The sequence below is a fragment of the Limanda limanda genome, chromosome 2 (assembly GCF_963576545.1).
Source record: "Limanda limanda chromosome 2, fLimLim1.1, whole genome shotgun sequence".
In the NCBI taxonomy this organism is placed as follows: Eukaryota; Metazoa; Chordata; class Actinopteri; order Pleuronectiformes; family Pleuronectidae; genus Limanda; species Limanda limanda.
The window spans coordinates 29,255,683-29,275,409 of NC_083637.1; the positions used below are offsets into that span (position 1 = coordinate 29,255,683).

Here is a 19,727-nt window from a genome sequence, read left to right on the forward strand (position 1 = left end):
CTTCCTGATTGATAAAGCTTATAGTTAGAGCTGGTTCAGGTCTGTCTAAGTCCTTTGATTCTGCTGCTATATTTTTAGATTGCCGGGGGACACATGTTTTTTTTTTCAATACATGTTGCTGCTACAAAAAAGGTTTAGAAAACTTGATGTATAGCATTTAGGTTTATTTTAGTGTATCGAAATGAGGAAGTATAAAGTGTTCTATATATACAGTCTATGATCCCTACACGTTCCAGTGTTTCTTCAGTGTTGTTTGTTGTGGTTAGCCTATGGTAGCTAACAAGCTGCTAGCTGAGCAACAAGTGTGCTTGGTGTCACATTCGGTGTCGGGACTGGTACCAGCTGGGTGGGGCTGAGAGACGAGTGCGATCCCATATGACTCATACAGGGGAGGAAGTAGGAAACACGACCTTTCCACAACATATTTCTTAGAATGGACTGAGTGAAAAAGACGGTTGTCATACTTTGAGGGTCACTACTGAGCCCCTTCAAGTCATTACGGATAGTAAAAGCCCATAAAAATTTATTTGACACAATATGGGCCCTTTAAACTTTGACACACCTCTCCTTTTATCGACGACATATTTTTTCATGAATGCTGTAAATGTTATTTTGATGCTCTCTGTTACATGAGGCGTCTTTTGCATTTCTGTCCGTCCTTGTAGAGGGATTCCTCACATGTGTCTCTCTCTGAGGTTTCTAAATGTTTTCCTCTGTTAAAATGTTTTCCCTCTTGCTGAGGGTTAAGGACAGAGAATGTCCCACCTTGTTAAGCTCTATCAGGCAAATTGGGATTTGTGAATATGGGCTTCACAAATATAATTTGCAATGATAGTAAATGATATTTTCATTTAAATGTTTGGCTTTGCTGTGTGTGTTGGATTGCATGAGAAGGCCTCTACCTTCTTCCAGTAACGGTCATCAGGATTGTGTCGTTCCACTCCTACTCGGGCATGATGAGGAAAGTAGTTATAAATGTTGCCTTCACAGAAAAAGAGAGAGAAGTCACCAAACGTCTTCAAAGGTCAAAGTAGTTTGAGTTCATCATTTATAGAAGTTCACTTCTGTCTGCTGTGAAGTGGCTGCAGTTTGACTCACAGCAGATCTGCTGCGATACACAGGAAGGCTGACGCCGCACACAGTTTTGTCAAGCACCCCGTCAAGATCATGACAGCTGTGGAGCGTTGGTCTAGTCGCCTGTTTGAAGGAAAAACATGAACAAAGAAGGATGAGCTTAACATTTAAATACAATGCTGTGATACTTGCACGAATTTGACTGTTAATTAGAAAATAAATGAAGCCATGATGCTAGCTCAGAAGATCAGACATCATTACCTCTATGCCTTTTTTAAACTGAACACATAGTGTCCTTCAGCAGAGTCAAAAGCTGTCCCATTATAGAACATAGGAAAAGATGGAGAATATCCCTCATATGTAATTAAGAATAAAATAAAATGTTTACATCACCTCTGTAATAATCATCCTGGAGAAGGAGAGGCCAGGAGGATAGTGCATGGTGAGGCTGGTGTTGTATGAGTCATCACCATAATTGGACAGTTTTACAGTCACGTTGAAGTAACTATCTTCTGCCACCAATAAGGCCGGAGTCCTAGGAGACACAGAGTACTTCTTACTGGTCGCACGATGCCAACATTACAGATGCTGTCCGGTGTTTGATCACATGTCGAACGTACATGAAGTTGAAATCCACCTCGAGCTCAGCAACACAGTTGTCGTTTTTTTGCACATTGCTTTTCAAAGGGAACCTGTAGAAAAAAGATTGCTGCTTATTTGAAAATACAGGGCAAGAAGCAGATAGTTGCACTACATGTTTTACTTTGGTGCCATTAAATTATATCATAACATGCAAATGAAAAAAATTGAGTTAAACATGAACAGTACAAAAAAGGTTTAGAAAACTTGATGTATAGCATTTAGGTTTATTTTAGTGTATCGAAATGAGGAAGTATAAAGTGTTCTATATATACAGTCTATGATCCCTACACGTTCCAGTGTTTCTTCAGTGTTGTTTGTTGTGGTTAGCCTGTGGTAGCTAACAAGCTGCTAGCTGAGCAACAAGTGTGCTTGGTGTCACATTCGGTGTCGGGACTGGTATCGGCTGGGTGGAGCTGAGAGACGAGTGCGATCCCATATGACTCATACGGGGGAGGAAGTAGGAAACACGACCTTTCCACAACATATTTCTTAGAATGGACTGAGTGAAAAAGAACCCGGATTGACGGTTGTCATACTTTGAGGGTCACTACTGAGCCCCTTCAAGTCATTACGGATAGTAAAAGCCCAGAAAATGTATTTGACACAATATGGGCTATTTAAACTTGACACACTCAATCAATCAATCAAGTTTATTTGTATAGCCCACATTCACAAATAACAATTCGTCTCATAGGGCTTTAACATTGTGTGACATCCTCTGTCCTTAACCCTCAACAAGAGTAAGGAAAAACTACTAAAAACCCTTTTCACAGGTAAAAATATGTAGAAACCTCAGAGAGAGCCACATGTGAGGGATCCCTCTCTCAGGACGGACAGAAGTGCAATAGATGTCAGGTGTAAGAAAACATCATCAGGATTTTTAGCAGCATTGATGAGGGTAAACATTTTTCAATACTATGTGTCAGGCAGTCCCGCTGCAATCACAGTCTCTGGCCAGCAGCCAGCAAGACCACGATCCAGCATCAGGATGGGATCCACTATAATCCACAGTCATTGTCCACCGCCGCCAGTTAGAATCCATTATCAGCTGCCGCCTCGGTCGTGGTCCCTCATCATCCGATGCCAACGCGACAAAGGATCCTCCATTACAACGACGATCAGCTGGCACGATACAGAATCCACCGAACTGGATCCACCATTGCGACCTCTGACGCGCGATCCACAATCATAATCCATGGTGCGGCCACAGCTGTGGCCCTGCATCCGCGGGCGCTAAGGCACAGAAACTCCGGGAAAGGGGTCAAGTTAGTAACATGTACTGATCAGATAAGAATTATCTTGATGTGATAAATATGGAGAAAAGGATGGAGAAGCAGGAAAGAGAAGCTCCGTGTGTCTTGTGTCATAAATTCCCTGTGCGTCTTAGCATCATCAGGGGTTTTTGCCATTTAATCAATTTTGGAACATCGCACTAATTAGCTCTAACTATAAGCTTTATCAAAAAGGAAGGTTTTGAGTCTACTTTTAAACGAACAGAGCGTGTCTGCTTCCCTAACTGAAAGTGAGAGATTATTCCACAGGAGTGGGGCTTGATGGCTAAAAGCTCTGGCTCCTACTCTACTTTTAGAGACTTTAGGGACAACAAGTAAACCTGAGTTCTGGGATCGGAGTGCTCTAGTAGGTTGATATGGAACTAACATCTCTTTAAGGTAAAGAGGTGCCATATCATTAAGGGCCTTGAAGGTGAGGAGGAGAATTTTAAATTCTATTCTAGATTTAACAGGAAGCCAGTGTAGCGATGCTAATACTGGAGAAATGTGCTCTCTTTTCTTAGTTCTTGTCAGGACACGTGCTGCGGCATTTTGGACCAGCTGCAGAGTCTTTAACGACTTGCTGCTGGAGCCTGATAATAGTGAATTACAGTAGTCCAGTCTCGATGTAACAAAGGCGTGGACTAGTTTTTCTGCATCTTTTTGCGAAAGGACATGTCTGATTTTTGAGATATTACGCAAGTGGAAAAACACAGTCCTAGAAATTACTTTTAAGTGACTATTAAAGGACAAATCAGGATCGAAGATCACTCCCAAGTTCCTGACTGTGTCATTGGAAGCAAGGGCAATGTCATCTAGCGCAGCTATATCATTAGATAATGTATCTCTAAGGTGTTTAGGGCCGAGTATTATAACCTCTGTTTTATCTGAGTTTAATAAGAGAAAATTGCGGGTCATCCAGGTTTTTATGTCCTTGAGACATGCTCGAAGTTTAGTTAATTGATTACTTTGATCAGGTTTTATTGACAAATATAACTGGGTGTCATCCGCATAGCAGTGGAAATTTACCGAGTGTGTCCTGATAATGTTTCCTAGTGGAAGCATATATAATGAGAATAAAATTGGGCCGAACACAGACCCCTGTGGGACACCATGGTTAACTTTGGTGCGCACCGATGACTCATCATTGATTTGAACGAATTGGGAGCGATCAGCAAAATAAGATTTAAACCAGTTTAAGGCCATTCCTTTAATGTTAATTAACTGTTTTAGTCTCTCTAATAAAATTTGATGGTCAATTGTGTCGAATGCTGCACTGAGATCTAACAGAACAAGGACAGACACAAGTCCCTGATCTGAAGCTATTAGAAGGTCATTAGTGACTTTTGCCAGGGCTGTCTCTGTGCTGTGATTGGTTCTAAACCCAGACTGAAAGTCTTCATATATATTATTTTCCTGGAGAAACTCACACAGCTGATTGGCTACAACTTTTTGTAAGATTTTAGATAGGAAGGGGAGATTAGATATTGGCCTGTAATTTGCTAAAACCTCTGGGTCTAGGGTGGGTTTTTTGAGAAGGGGTTTGATTACAGCTATTTTAAAAGACTGTGGTACATAACCTGATGATAATGACAGATTGATTGTGTTAAGTAACAAATTATTTATTAGGGGCAGAATTTCTTTAAGTAATTTAGTTGGAATCGGATCTAAAATACAGGTTGTTGGTTTAGAACCTGAGACTATTTTGGTAAACTGATCACGGGTGATCAGAGAGAAGCTGTCTAAGTAATGGGAAGGATTCTCAGCCGTTTCTGAGATCTCTATTGTTTGGAGGGTATTAGTGCCAATTGAGGGCAGGAGATGATTGATTTTATTTCTAATAGTTAGAATTTTATCATTAAAAAAGGTCATAAAGATATTGCTATTTAGGGATCGAGGAATACTGGGTTCGGTGGAGGTGTGACTCTCTGTCAGCCTGGCTACTGTGCTGAAGAGAAACCTGGGGTTGTTTTTATTCTCTTCTATTAGTTTTGAATAATAGGCAGCTCTTGCTTTGTGGAGAGCCTTTTTATATTCTTTAACACTACTCTTCCAGTCTAGGAGATTTTCAACACTGTTGCTGGAGCGCCACTTCCTTTCTAGTTTTCTTGATATTTGTTTCAACTCATGTGTCTTGGAATTATACCACGGAGCTAATTTACTATGTTTTACACATTTCTTTTTTAGAGGCGCTATTGAGTCTAATGTTAATCGTAATGAGTCTGCAGAGCTATCTATGAGGTGGTCAATCTCAATAGAGCTCGGGTTTATGTCGACGGATAATACGGGTTTAAATGTAATCGGAATTATTTCCTTAAATTTAGCTACAGCACTATCAGGTAGACATCTAGAAAATGAGTTTTTTATTAGGGGCATATATTCAGATAGTGAAAAATCGAAGGTTATTAAATTATGGTCTGATAGTACTGGATTGCGCGGAAGTACTGTTAAATGTTCAATTTTGACACCGTATGATAACACAAGGTCAAGTGTGGTTACAACAATGAGTAGGTTGATGTACACACTGACTGAAACCAATTGAGTCTAGTATTGAAATAAATGCTACGCTCAGGCTATCTTTATTATTGTCAACATGAATATTAAAGTCACCAACAATAATAATTTTATCGGTTTTTAGGACTAGGTTTGATAAAAACTCAGGGAATTCTGTTAGAAATTCAGTATAAGCCCCAGGAGCACGATAAACTACAGCAAATATGATTGGCTGTTGGTGTTTCCTGGATTGACGTGGAAGACTAAGAACAAGACATTCAAATGAGTTGTAGCTAAGTTTAGGTTAAGGATTAATTGATAGACTGGAGTTAAAAATAGCAGCAACTCCACCTCCTCGCCCGAGTTCCCTGGGGACGTGTGAATTTATATGACTGGGGGGAGTAGATTCATTTAAACTGACATATTCATCAGGATGCAGCCACGTCTCAGTAAGGGACAATAAATCTATATTGTAGTCTGAGACTAGTTCATTAACTAAAATAGCCTTTGAGGACAGTGATCTAATGTTTAAAATACCACATTTGAAAATCTTTGTTTCCTGTGTTGTTCCAGAGGTTGTGTTAATAAGTATAAGATTATTGTGTGGAGTTCTCGCTCTGTTTAATTTAAATAATTTAATCGGACGATAGACAGAGACAGTCTCTATGCGGTTGGGTGACTGATCCAGAGGGAGCGCGGAGAAGTGTTTAGCACTGCAGCTCTGCTTCCTGGTCCCAACTCTGGGTTGTCATGTGATAGACTTAGTAATATTCTTAGATAAGAGAGCTGCTCCATCCCAAGTGGGATGAACGCCGTCTCTCCTAACAAGACCAGGTTTCCTCCAAAAAGTTTGCCAATTATCTATAAAGCCCACACCGTTTACAGGACACCACCTCGACAGCCAGTGGTTAAAAGAAAACATGCGACTAAACATGTCATCACCTGTTGTGTTAGGGAGAGGGCCAGAGAAAATTACTGTGTCCGACATCGTTTTAGCAAAAGCACACACAGACTCAACATTAACTTTAGTGACCTCCGACATACGAAGCCGGGAGTCGTTGCTGCAGACGTGAATTACGATTTTACTGTATTTACGTTTAGTTTTAGCCAGCAGCTTCAATTTGGATTGGATGTCGCCGGCTCTGGCCCCCGGGATACAATTGACTATGGCCGCTGGTGTCGCTAATCTCACGTTTCTCAGAACCGAGTCGCCAATAACCAGAGTTTGATTCTCAGCGGGTGCGTCGCTGAGTGGAGAAAATCTATTTGAGACGTGAGCTGGTGGCAGTGTTGCCAACTCCTCAGCAAGGAAAGTAGCTATTGGCTGTCCTAAAAATCGCTAGAAGTCGCTAAATGACGTCATCGCCTAATTTGCATAATTGTAATGGTCGCTGTAGGACATACAAAAAGTGAGAAAAAAACACCCTTAATATGTTTAGAACTACAAATGAGCTTTCTTCTACAGAAGCGTATTACATTCACTTGAAAAACAAAATTCTTTGTTTGTTTTTTTAGATAATTATCTTATCCGAGATAAGTTCTCAATAAAATAAACTTTTTTTTTCTCTAGTGAATGCAATATGCTTCCGTATTCTTCTGTTGATTCTTGTTTTTTTATCTTGCCATTGAAATAGACGATCTAGAGGTGTGGAAATGTCTTGATTCTTAGATGCATCCCGATGTGGACTCTGCATCGATGAGACTGAACTCAATGACTCATGTTTTCCAGTGACAGTGAAGATACATTGACACTTACATCTCGCTCTGTAAACCAGGGCAGGATCAGCGGCGGCTTTGCGCATGCGCAATTCATTTGCAGTCTGCTCTCCTCTCTGCTCTGACTGCAGCTACTGGGAGACTGACCGCCTGTGAGTGCTCTGGGACGGCGGAGGGGCTTACGGCAGCACCCGCTGCTCGTTGAGGACAGTAACTGCAGAACGATACGTGCTTTCATGTCAGTCTCCAAAACACCAGAAAGTCTCTAACAACACCAGAAAAAGTCGCTAGATTTGTCGCTAGTAGCTTTTGACAATAAAAGTCGCCATGAGGGTTCTGAAAGTCGCCAGATATAGCGACAAAGTCGCCAAGTTGGCAACACTGGCTGGTGGGTCTTTAATCGTGGGCTTTCTATGGGTGGTACTATGCCCCCTCCGGACCGTCACCCAGCCACCCTGGGCTCCCGGCTGCCCGGGGCAAGTCGAGGGACTGCTAGCTGAAGCTAAGCTAGGTGGCTTCGCTGCGGCTAGCACGGGCCGGCTAACTACAGCTAACGGGGGTTCTAAGCTGAGGAGCCGAGCTTCTAAGTTGCTAAGCCTCGCCTCCATGTCTACCAACGTACTACATTTATTACATTTACCACTACTGTTAATGGAGGCGGAGGAGTAAGTAAACATGAGACACTCGGAGCAAGAGAGAGCGGTGGAGCGAGAGGGAGAGAGAGAACAAACACATCGCTGCTAAAACTACGAGGGTGAGATTTAAACAGAACACAGAGTCACAAAGCACCAGAGTGTAGGGGCTGGTATGTGAGGGTGCTGAGCTATATACCGGTGATTTTAGCCGTAGTAGAACAGAAAGACAGTTGTGTTTTAGCGGAGGAGCTAATTCAGATAGCGACCACCACCCGTGTCCCGTGGCAATAACAGGAAGTGACGAAATGACGCAGCACGCTTACCGTAAACACTGGAGGCGTCACGGGCACGGGATTTGATGCTTCACACCTCTCCTTTTATCGACAACATATTTTTTCATGAATGCTGTAAATGTTATTTTGATGCTCTCTGTTACATGAGGCGTCTTTTGCACTTCTGTCCGTCCTTGTAGAGGGATTCCTCACATGTGTCTCTCTCTGAGGTTTCTAAAGGTTTTCCTCTGTTAAAATGTTTTCCCTCTTGCTGAGGGTTAAGGACAGAGAATGTCCCACCTTGTTAAGCTCTATTAGGCAAATTGGGATTTGTGAATATGGGCTTCACAAATACAATTTGCAATGATAGTAAATGATATTTTCATTTAAATGTTTGGCTTTGCTGTGTGTGTTGGATTGCATGAGAAGGCCTCTACCTTCTTCCAGTAACGGTCATCAGGATTGTGTCGTTCCACTCGTACTCGGGCATGATGAGGAAAGTAGTTATAAAAGTTGCCTTCACAGAAAAAGAGAGAGAAGTCACCATAGGATTTTGTGGGACATCCATTTCATCTTAGTTTGGAACCTGTTAAGAGAGAGTCCGTAAGGATGCAACTCTGTGTGACGGCCTGCAGCCATCTGCAGTGCACATACCTCAACACTAGCCAACCTGCTGCTGTCCACGTTCAGGACGGCACTCGCACTCTCACTGTCGACTTGGGAAAAGTTGAATTTGATGGTGATGGGTGAAAAAGTGTCTTTCAGACATTTCTATGAGAAAGGAAGAGAAGTCATCTGCATATTGTTGAAGACATAATCACACAGTAGAGATTTTTCATTTTAGAGATTGATTTCAGCATGAACATGAGAAAAGATCAAATAAATTTACAAGTTTTTGACGGCTAGTGTAACTGGAGTCCAGTTTTATCAGTTTAATGTATCATGATGTGACAAAAAAGGTATTGTTACATGGAGAGGTGGGTCGGTGAGTATTTGAGCTTGAATAACAACAACAACAGAAAACAAGTAAACTATAGCATGCAGCAGATTTCTATACTGATAGTAAACATTTCAGTGTTTTCCTCAGAGGAACATTTCTGTTACCTGAGACAAAGTGTTAAAATCCTAATGCAAATTGTGAAAACACAACTACACACAATTTCGATGCGTCTGTTGCAGAGGTCATGTGCTCAAAACATTTCGCTCATTTTTAACTCCGCCCTACACAACATTTTATAGTGTGTCGTGTAGGTCAGAGCTCCTCCATTTTTTTCTGGCCATTGTCTCCCTATAGAAAATATTGCGAGGACCCCTCACACATGTCCCTTGGAATATTAAACCCTGCCTACTTTTCATATTTCTACAAGTTTTGTGAGAACAACTAAAAACATTGCGGTGAGACAGGACGGGACCTGAAAGATATTGATTAAAGATACAATTGTATTAAATTAATTTTAAGAGATAAAAAATGTATCATTAGACTGTGGTCTAACAAACGAGGTTCTGCGATAAGTTGTCTTTGTAAGTGTGTGGGTTACCTCCTGACCCAAAATACCCAGGGGGGCGGTGTGTGTGAATATATTGTTCTGTGACTGGAACATATAGTCTGTAACAGTGCATCCTACATGTGTTAGAGAGGAACTAGTATCATGTATGGTTAGGTGGTTAGGGTGAGTGTTCTTCAAAAAAACACAGTCCAACCACAGACTATAGCAAAGGTCACTAGAATTCAGATGACCTCAGGATCAACTTCTGCAATACATGAAAAGACTTAGGGCTCACATGCTAGAAAGTGGGTGCACCATAAAGTTTATGTCGAGCTGTGCCCTAGATGGAAATGTCTGTTGTAGGGATAAACTAAGACGTTATTAAGTAAATTTCCATTACAAGACGCTTATTTTTAAAGCGTCTTGCATAGAGTTGAATCATATTTTGGTAGGTCATATAGGAGACGGTTGATATTAGTTCCTTTGGTCCTGCTTTATACCAGCCTGGATGAAAACACTGCTTTATTATTGTAGAAATATTGCAACTGCAAAAAAAACTGACCTATATTTTGAAATCAGCTTATGAGACATTGTCTGTATATTTGAACAGATTTGATATTGTAATTTCTTTAATTGATAACATTTAATTAATATGTTATAGGTTACTTATAGTGCTAAGTAGGTTCTCAGGTAAGGTGTTCACTCAAAAACCCTTTTTTATCTGATTCTGATTCAGACTTGGCCATAGTCTTTAAGGTTCAGTTAGTAGTATTTAGTGACATCTAGTGATGAAATTGCATGTTGCAGCTGAATACCCCTCACCCCACTCTCCCCTTATAAACATGACATAGAACCTCTGGTAACCTTAAGTTGTCATAAAAAATCAACAGTGTTTAGTTTGTCCAGTTTGGGCTACTGTAAAAAAAACATGGTGGCCTCTGTAGAGAGGACCTGCTTCCAATGTAAATATAAAGTATTTAAATATAAAGGGCCCATTCTAGGGTAATAAAACAATGATTCGTACAATTTAGATGAAACACACTAGTGAAACATTACTAGGATTATTTAAATTCACTTTCTGTCAATAGATCCTTTCATCTAAATCTAACACACTGAACCTTTAACGTACACAGTATCCATACCTCAAGACAACAGCCATGCCCTGGGATCCGATCAAAATATCTGGAAGTCCGTCCTCTCCGAGGTCAATGCCCCCATCAATGGCCTGTCCGAAGAATCTCATCTCAGGTCTTATTCCCTGTCCCATGATTCTCTGGAATAACAGATTGGAAAATTTAAAGTGTGCAAAAAATCTAAGTTACTCATTAGAGAGGTGGTGGAAACAGAAGATGCTTGATAGATGGGGCAACATCTAGGAAACCACACTGCAGCCACTATGCTCGCTACCAAAAAGGAGCCATAAGGATTGTACATGAAATTGGATATCAGGAACAATCTGATAATCTGATTTGATAGTCACATGCATTGGAACTCATGGATCTGGTGGAATTTACAGTTGCTGTGTGTAGAGTTTAGTGAAATCTAGTGGTGAAGTGTCATGAGCTGAATTCCCCTCACCCATCCTCCCCTTCCAAACATGATAGAGAACCTGTGGTAACCTTCAGTGTTCCTTGATGCACCACTAGTTGATGTGTGGTTGATGAATCTATCCACAGCATGTCAGTGATGAGCTCACCTGGCTGAAATTGCTGCGTATGCCATTGCGTCTGTCACCAAGGTAGATGTACACAGCCCCTCTGTTATCATCCTCAAGGGGGGCTCCAACAGCAACGTCTCGGAGTTCGTCTCCGTTAAGATCCGCAAGGCTGGAAATGGTGGTGCCGAATCTGCCCATGGATGCTGTCACATTTAGTACAATTTCCAGTTGCATCTGTAGAAGTCAATTCATTTTGAAAACAAATGCATCAATTAAAAAAGTGAAGGAAACAAATAACAAGCATCTCTAAGCTTGATCGCTGCCCCCACCTCCTCAGACAGTATGTAGACATAGATCCGGCCTTCTTTCTTCTCATGGGGCTGATAGAACAGGGGAGCTCCCACCAACAGGAAGTCAGTGTTACCATCAGAGTCGATATCTACTGAGCACAGCTCTGCACCAAAGTAGGAGCCAATCTAAAAAATGTGGGGCATACAAATGCAGAGGGTCTAAACATACACTTGCTAAAACATTGTTTTGAGTATAACATGTATTTGAGTAGAGTAAGGATAATCATGTATTGTGCTTCCAGGAGCTCTGTCATTTTCTCACACGATTCCTCAAAAAAATGAAGAAGAGTGGCCAGTGCAAGGGAGTTTTCTGGTTTCCTCTCCAAAACCTCAAAAATAGTGCAACTTAGCTGCATGATAATTTAGCTAATGTCTTTGATTGCTTCAATGAAAAACACTACTAACAGGGCCTGGTCACCTGTATAATGAAGCTTTCTGAGTAACTTTGCAAAGTAAATGCTGATGTCTCTTCACAGTAGATGTATATGTGAGGGGCTATAGAAATGCTGTCTCAAAGGTGAAAGTAAACCTGCACCTTGCACACATTCTCTTTTCGTCATTGAACAGCTACTTTAATGAGAAATGACCCAAAAATGATTGAGACGGCCTCTAAGGGCTGCGTAACAAAATTACATTTGTTAACTTGCACTGGCAGATTTAGCAGAATTACCACGTTAAGCAAAACGTTTATGTTATTATGTTTCGATAACTCATATTGTAAACAACCTTTTCAAGACAGTGTACCTACCTGGGTACCATTTAGTGATTGGGCTGCAGTCCAATTACCACCATCTCGTCTGAAAAGTACGACCTGTCCTGTGTGCTCAAATCTTGGTGCACCCGCAAAGTATAGAGAAGCATTGTCCCTCTTGCCAACAGAGATGGAGTATCCTGCAACAGTGACCGTCACAACACGAAATGTCACTCACATGAAATGTTCATTTTTAAGAAGCCCAGTGCTTTACAGCTACTTTAACTGTCAGTTACATCGTCATTTACCTTTGCATGTCTCATGCCAAAAAAAACTATTTTAATAAAGGGGCAGGTGATATGGTAATGACTGTTATATGACTTTACCCATGTAGGAGTCCTTCTTCATTGGTGGATCTTCAATTTTTGTTTCTTTTCCTTCATGGATCTCTCTGAGAGAGCCCCCCCAGCTCTTTGAGCCCACTGAACCCAGGATCAACGTATTCTGTCAACAGAGAAATGCATTGCTAGTCAGAGCACAGAGAAAAGTGGAGCTACCAGTGGGTTCTATGTCGAATGCTCAGTCTGAACTACTGCTGTCAAACTGGTTGGTCCACTGGGGCACTAGAGAATTGTTGTTTCATCCAGAAAAAACAATGGAAGATTGTAAACAGTGGTCCCTCAACAAGACAGCCACTTTGTTCAGGAGGGAATTAACTCTACTGTTTGTCTGCACCTGTGTATAGAAAGCACTCGGATTTTGAATGTGCACAGAGTTTTTGTCTGTTTTCACTTTACTGACGTTATAGAAGACAGCACTGAATCCACTCTGAGCCATTTCCTCCTTCAAGTCTTCTCCTCGAGCCACCATGGAGCCTAAATATGGAACAAAACTAGTTCACTAGTATTGGTGTGTATAGGCTATGGTATTTTTTATAACATTGTTTGATAGAGAGGAAAGAAAAATATCCAATATCACCTTCCATTTTAAAAATCCTTTTTTGAAACTTTTCCAGTATTCCTTTAAGTCCGTTGTAGTTCTCGATTTTAAAGGCATAGTCCTCTGCTGGTTTTGAAGCAATGGCTGTGAATTTTTCTAACGAGACATCTTTGACCTGAAATCAGAATGCAGTTTGATATTATGACCCACGTCTAAGTCTGAGGTCGTAAAGAGAAACAGCACAGGCTGAAAGGCTGAGCTCTAACATGATTGTTACACTACCATTTAAAGAGAAAACACTTAAGCTTTGCTGATCAAACATTTCAGTTATTTTCTAAGAAGTGCAATTGTGCATCTCAGTAGGAGTTCCATGAGCTGAATGTCTATCTGTATGTGGAATGCATATCCTGTGAACCAGAATTTTGAAATGCAATGCGTTCAATATGAATACAAATAGGATAAACAGGTGACCAGCACTCTGTAGCAGTCAGAAGGGGCGGGACCCTCAATCTGTGTACCAGATTCAACAGGTCTTCTTCTAAGTCTTCGAGTCTAATTCCTCTGATAAACAACAGCAGAAATATCCCATATTACCCGAATTCACCCTATATATACACAGTATATAAACCAAACACTTAAACTGTAGCTCAGCAGGATGAACACAGGACGAGAAAAGTAAACTAGTAACATAAATAAGACAGAGTAAGAATAGTAATAAAACATATATCACAGCTTACCCCAATGACAAAGCGAATGATCTGTTTCTCATCATATTTTTCAATAGTCCCATTGTCTCTGTCACTGGGATCGCCATCTGTGATCATTACCAGAACTTTAATTGCATCAGGAGAGGCACCTGCAGTTAGGTTTTCCAAGATATTTATCCTGAAACAAACAAATAGTAAAGTGTTTTTTTAATTGCTCAGAATAAACAAAACTCCATCTATAAATATTAATAAATCGACAATTATAACTTAACTGAACTCACATCACAAATTCGAGGGCTCCATGTGTGTTGGTCAGATCCTCCATGTGGGATTCTTTCATAAGCTTTTTAAGAGCGCTGCCATCTTGATAGTCGTTGAAGTCAAATACCGTCCTGTAGCTTGAGGAGAACTGAACTGCTGAGAACTGGAAAATGCATGAAACAGACAACACAATACAATTTAACACAACACCATTTATATATAATTCAACAATTAAAAGTCATGAACTCTTTAATGTTGCAGTGGAGCAGTGACCTTGATTGATGTGTTCTTAAGGCTGTTCATTATATCCACTATGAAATCTTTATTTTTGTTAAACTCAGTTCCCATCATACTGCCTGATCCATCAACAAGAAAGACAAGGTCTACTGTCTTTTTGGTACATTCTGAAAAGTAATATGTAGAATAAAAACATTGTTTGTTTTGACAAAAACATGAAGAACGAAATGTGAGCAATGGAAAACATTTCCAGTCTTTCCTCATCTCTTACCTTGGAAAGCAGGAGTGAAAGAGGAGATTGTCTGAAGACTATATGTCATGTTGTAACACACAGTGTTCAGATAGGAGTTTTCATTACATTCATGGGCTACACTTGGGCTGCAAACCTAAGTCCAAACATAAGAGGTAAAGGAAATTAGATTCATAAAATTGATTTTTAATGGTTTTATCTAATTATTGGCCTTTGTGATTTTCTTACAATGAACTGGGAGCTTGTGGAGTCTGCGGCGATCGACAGGCCGAGGAGCTTCACTGGTAACGTTTCGTCTTTCACAGTAATGTCTGAAACAGTAGCATTTAATTAGTACTAGAATAATGCAAAGCATTTCAGCTACATTATCAAGTCTCTTTTTTAGGCCTCACATTTCTGTATTGTTGAGAAGTGTACTTTGTGTGTGGTTAATTGTGTAACATTGACTGTATTCAACACTGTATTTGTATACCTTCAGCATTGAAACACTGGGTGCTTTGGTTTTTGTAAGGTCTGCATACTCCTCCAGATACATTGTGCTGCAGCGGCGCAGTGACGATTATCCTGAGAACGAGGTGAACAACCATGAAAACAGTCGTCTGAACCATTGAAGTAATCACGGTGGCAGGAGCAGCACCATTTCAACCCAAAGAAAATGCTCTCTGTGGGAAACAGGATGTGAAGTCATGCTTTTGTGATGAACAGCAAGATCTGGATGCATCTGTCAAAGTGATCAACAATAACGTCTGACAGTTCTTTACACCTCTGCAGTAGAAGGAAACCTCATTTATCTTCCGCTTCTACTTCTTGAGTCATAAGGATTACGGCGATATCAGCAACAGTAATAATCAACTGAACCTCCAGGTTGAACATGCAAACTTACCCTTTGTCTGTGCCAGACGTGAACTGAAGCACTTTGTATCCAAAGAAATCTTTCTTTTCACCAGCATAGACATCAGGATTTATTGCATCAATGTTGAAAGCCAAAGAAAGAGGGGCGGCTGTAATTAAAAAAAATTACTTGTTTTTTTTCTTGCAAGCTTTAATCTTATTCCGTAGAAGTAATAATAATCAACAGTTTGAATATTGTATTTAAACTTTGTTAAGCCTCATCACTACACATGTTAAGAAAACATTGATCTACTTTAGGGCTACAGTGTTTCTACACAATTATTGTTTCAGATTAAACAAAAGATTCTGCACAAATGATCATATTCAATTTTATTAAAGAAAAAGTAGATAGAAAGTAAAATGATACCCAAGTGTATCTGAGGCAAATGGTTTCATATCTATCCAACTTCATGCTCTTACACATATTCATATATATTTCCTAAAATACGAACCAATACTTACATAGCTACCTGGATATTTTCCAATTGTTGACCTTGATGTACAATTAAACCTTAAATGCACTGTTCTCAAGCAGCATTGATTTGGGAGGATATGAATATTGCAAATTATCAAGAAAATCTGGATTCACCAGAACCTTCCATTCTTTGTTATCTTTATTTGTCCTTTTATTATGTGATGAATGTATTGTCAAATAACTAGAGCTTTTCAAAAATGTTTTTGCTTGAAGCTGTACTAATCATATTTTAATTTTTTTTAGATCAAATAATAGAAAAATCTCGTAAACGAACTCACAGAGAATCCACAGCCCAGCTCTGCTGTCTGTTCTCTCTCACAGGTCTCATAAGTGTCGTTTCCAAGAATAGCAGCAGGCAGCTATTTTCTAAAAGCCCTCAAAACTCATTAACGCAACTATATCTGCTCAGCAACAAATATTCAAGTTGAAAGAGTCCATTCATAAGGTTTTGTAACTTTACATAACATCCATTTCTTTGGGTGTAACAAAAAGAAAGATCTATTAGTTTTAAGACTAAAACACTCAAACACACATTCTCCCACAAACACAATTTATCTCCGATATTATTTATTATTTTGACCGATAAATGTAGGAAATATTATTTTCTTACCAAGCGCTACCATGTAGGTGAGAAGGAAAATATGACGCTGGTCTCTCATCTTCCACATGAATCTTCTCAAGGCTAAAGATGGTGCTGCGTTACGGTAACAGATGGTTGTGACACTTCTCCTCTCACAACAATGCTCTCAGCAAAATGTATCTCTTCCCTCACACTTTCGCTTTTAGTTTGCTGCTCTGAAATGTACGGTGGCTCTGAGAGCTCAACGCACAGCAACTTAAGAAAACACATGCAAGTGAACAAAACACAAGCAAAGTAAGAAAACACATTCATCAATTTTACAACACAACACATTACAGAAACGGGCTGTAAATACAGAAACGCACTGCAAATACACAAATACAGAAAACGACAACGGAGGTGTTTCCAGAGGACACCTAAAAGTGACGGACACGTGCGTTTGTTGTTGCTGGAGCAGTTTGGAGTTGTTAAAGTTGGTGTACGTCACTGATCTTTGAAAAATTGCAAAACTATATACGTTTTTGGTTTATTTTTTTAATAAATAATCAACTTTATTACTGCAGATGTATCCTGTTCACCCTCTGACACCCACTGGGCTGTTTACGATCTGAAATATCATGTCTTTAGAGCGTCATGACTCCACTGGTCTGAGCTGGAGACATGCTGTTTTCTCCTGTTAAACTGAATAAACAGCGCTAACAAGCAAGGCCCTGTGTGTGAGGAAATGTATTGTCCATATTGTGCAGGGGTAGGTAACCTTTACTATCAAAAGAGCAAGTTTGCCCCCTCTTCCGTGCTCAGATCTCACCGTGCGTCTCCCTGAGCGAGTTGGCGGCGGCGGAGCACCGCAGTAAAGTGAGCCGTCATCTGGGAAGCCAGCCGCCCCCGCTGGTTTTTTTGCGCGTCTACTTTTGGCTTTACGGTAAAACAGCATGGTTGGGTGAAACGGCCCAAAATCAAGAAAAACACAACTTTATTTTATTGGATTTTTTTTTTTCAATCTTCATGGCGTACCTACTCATGTCAATTATCATGTATTTTTAATACAAATTAAAGGGAAAGTCTGTAATGAATACGAATGTATTCATAATGTCACCATATTTGGAAGCTGATTAAAAATATTTCTTGAGAGGTTATAAGTTACTTCGAGTGGATTCCTGTTCTTGGTGTCTCTGACTATGATAATACAAATTTTTGTGTATTTTTACTGTAGAATAACTGAGAAAATTAAAGGGGAAATCTGTAAAAGTGGCCCAATGCATTCTTAATGTTGCCATATTTGGAAGCTGATTAAAAATATTCCTTGAGAGGTTATAAATTACTTCGAGTGGATTCTTGTTCATGGTGTCTCTGACTATACTGAGATACATTTTTGTGTATTTTTACGGTAAAATAACTGAGAAAATTAAAGGGGAAATCTGTGAAAGGACGAATGTATTCATAATGTTACCATATTTGGAAGCTTATCAAAAATATTCCTTGAGAGGTTATAAATTACTTCGAGTGGATTCTTGTTCATGGTGTCTCTGACTATACTGAGATACATTTTTGTGTATTTTTACTGTAGAATAACTGAGAAAATTAAAGGGGAAATCTGTGAAAGTGGCCCAATGCATTCCTAATGTAGCCATATTTGGAAGCTGATTAAAAATATTCCTTAAGAGGTTATAAGTCACTTCGAGTGGATTCCTGTTCATGGTGTCTCTGACTATGCTGAGATATATTTTTGTGTATTACAGTGGTCCTTTTTAAACAGACCTGCCCTTCAATTTTCAGTAAAAATACATAACAGAAACGTCATGAAGATAATAAAAAAAAATCGAATGAGAGACTATAACTAAAATATAGTTGTATTTTCGTTCTTTTTAGGCGCTCCGACTATCTATACGCTTTACCGTATGAGGCAGTAGTAGACGCGCAACAAAAACCCGAGTGGCGGCTGGCTTCCCAGATGACCCCTCACTTTACCGCAGTGGCGGAGCCACGGGGCCAGTCTGGGTGTGAGCTATTTGGAGGCACAGACACAGACACACAGACACAGACACGCACACACACACACAAACACACTCGCCCTCTCCTGGTATTTCCTGATGGCCTGATACGATAATGATTTAAAAAAACAACTTTACGTCCACGTTAATCATTCATATGCAAACTGATTCGCTAAGTACATCGTTCGCGAAAAATATGCACATCACTGTACAGCCACTGCAGAGGGCTGAAGAGCCGCGGGTTGCCGACTCCTGTGTGGAACCGAATTTGTCTATTGTATTGGACATGTTTGTGTCTCTTGTGGCAGCAGTGTCCATCACTTTTAGCTAACCTCTGGAAACACTTCAGTTGTCTTTTTCTGTATTTGCAGTGCGTTTCTGTAATGTGTTGTGTTGTGTTGTGAAATTGATGAAGATGTTTTTTTACTTTCTTGCTTGTGTTTTGTCCACTTGCATCAGGGCCACCGTACATGCACAATATCATATAATTATCATAACTTGTGTAGTGTCCACTGTGAACCGGTCTGTTTGGATTAGGCTGTTTGTTCGGCCTGTGGTGATGCTGGTTGCAGCTTCCTTTCTAAAACTGTAAGTGACTGCAGTATTCTACACCTGCTGCAGGACTTTGTTCAATGTTTTCAACTCAGTATGTGGACCCCCCCGAACTGGAGAATGTGTTATCTTTGCCGTTGTCCTGATCGACAACATCACTTTAGCTGGTGCCACTGCTGCAGAGCGCTGGTTGCTCTTTATTCAAAGCTACTTAATTTAGAAAATGTTGACATTTCAAATGGCAGTAAATTTGACACAGCACTTCCTTGGGCCTTTAACGATGCACATGGCAAGCGTGAAGCTGATCAGATGAGTGGTTCTAGAGACACAGAGATTTCTGGAATTGGTGGTACAGAGATGTGGCTCATCAACTATCAGACAGTAAATGATGCTTGAATATCTTTAGTTCTTTGTTAGTTTCCCTTTTTTTTTTTACCTGTATTACTCAATGCCATCATTTGACAAGACTTGATCTCCATTGTAAGTGCAAACAGATCATTTAAGGTGGTACAGTATAGTTTTTAAATCACACTGTGGTGTGAGGTGGAGTCATTAA

The 19,727-nt window shown here is 40.1% G+C and overlaps 1 protein-coding gene across 2 annotated transcripts in view; it reads right to left on the reverse strand.

The window, feature by feature from the left end:
* LOC133020415 (integrin alpha-M-like) overlaps positions 1-16,815 on the reverse strand; it is a 40,629-nt gene extending 23,814 nt beyond the window's left edge. Inside the window, exons 1-15 of one of the 2 annotated variants that reach the window (XM_061086970.1) lie at positions 16,659-16,815; positions 15,566-15,683; positions 15,155-15,246; positions 14,911-14,993; positions 14,704-14,818; positions 14,469-14,599; positions 14,216-14,358; positions 13,965-14,112; positions 13,267-13,402; positions 13,090-13,163; positions 12,675-12,792; positions 12,346-12,488; positions 11,577-11,723; positions 11,287-11,481; positions 10,733-10,863 (exon numbers count right to left, since the gene is read on the reverse strand). In XM_061086970.1, coding sequence (XP_060942953.1) covers positions 10,733-10,863; positions 11,287-11,481; positions 11,577-11,723; positions 12,346-12,488; positions 12,675-12,792; positions 13,090-13,163; positions 13,267-13,402; positions 13,965-14,112; positions 14,216-14,358; positions 14,469-14,599; positions 14,704-14,818; positions 14,911-14,993; positions 15,155-15,246; positions 15,566-15,683; positions 16,659-16,716 — 1,832 coding nt within the window. In that variant the 5' untranslated portion in view covers positions 16,717-16,815. Of the gene's footprint in view, positions 1-10,732; positions 10,864-11,286; positions 11,482-11,576; positions 11,724-12,345; positions 12,489-12,674; positions 12,793-13,089; positions 13,164-13,266; positions 13,403-13,964; positions 14,113-14,215; positions 14,359-14,468; positions 14,600-14,703; positions 14,819-14,910; positions 14,994-15,154; positions 15,247-15,565; positions 15,684-16,658 lie in introns of those variants that run through there. The other variant, XM_061086978.1, reaches the window with a different exon arrangement.
* Positions 16,816-19,727: the final 2,912 nt, after the last annotated feature.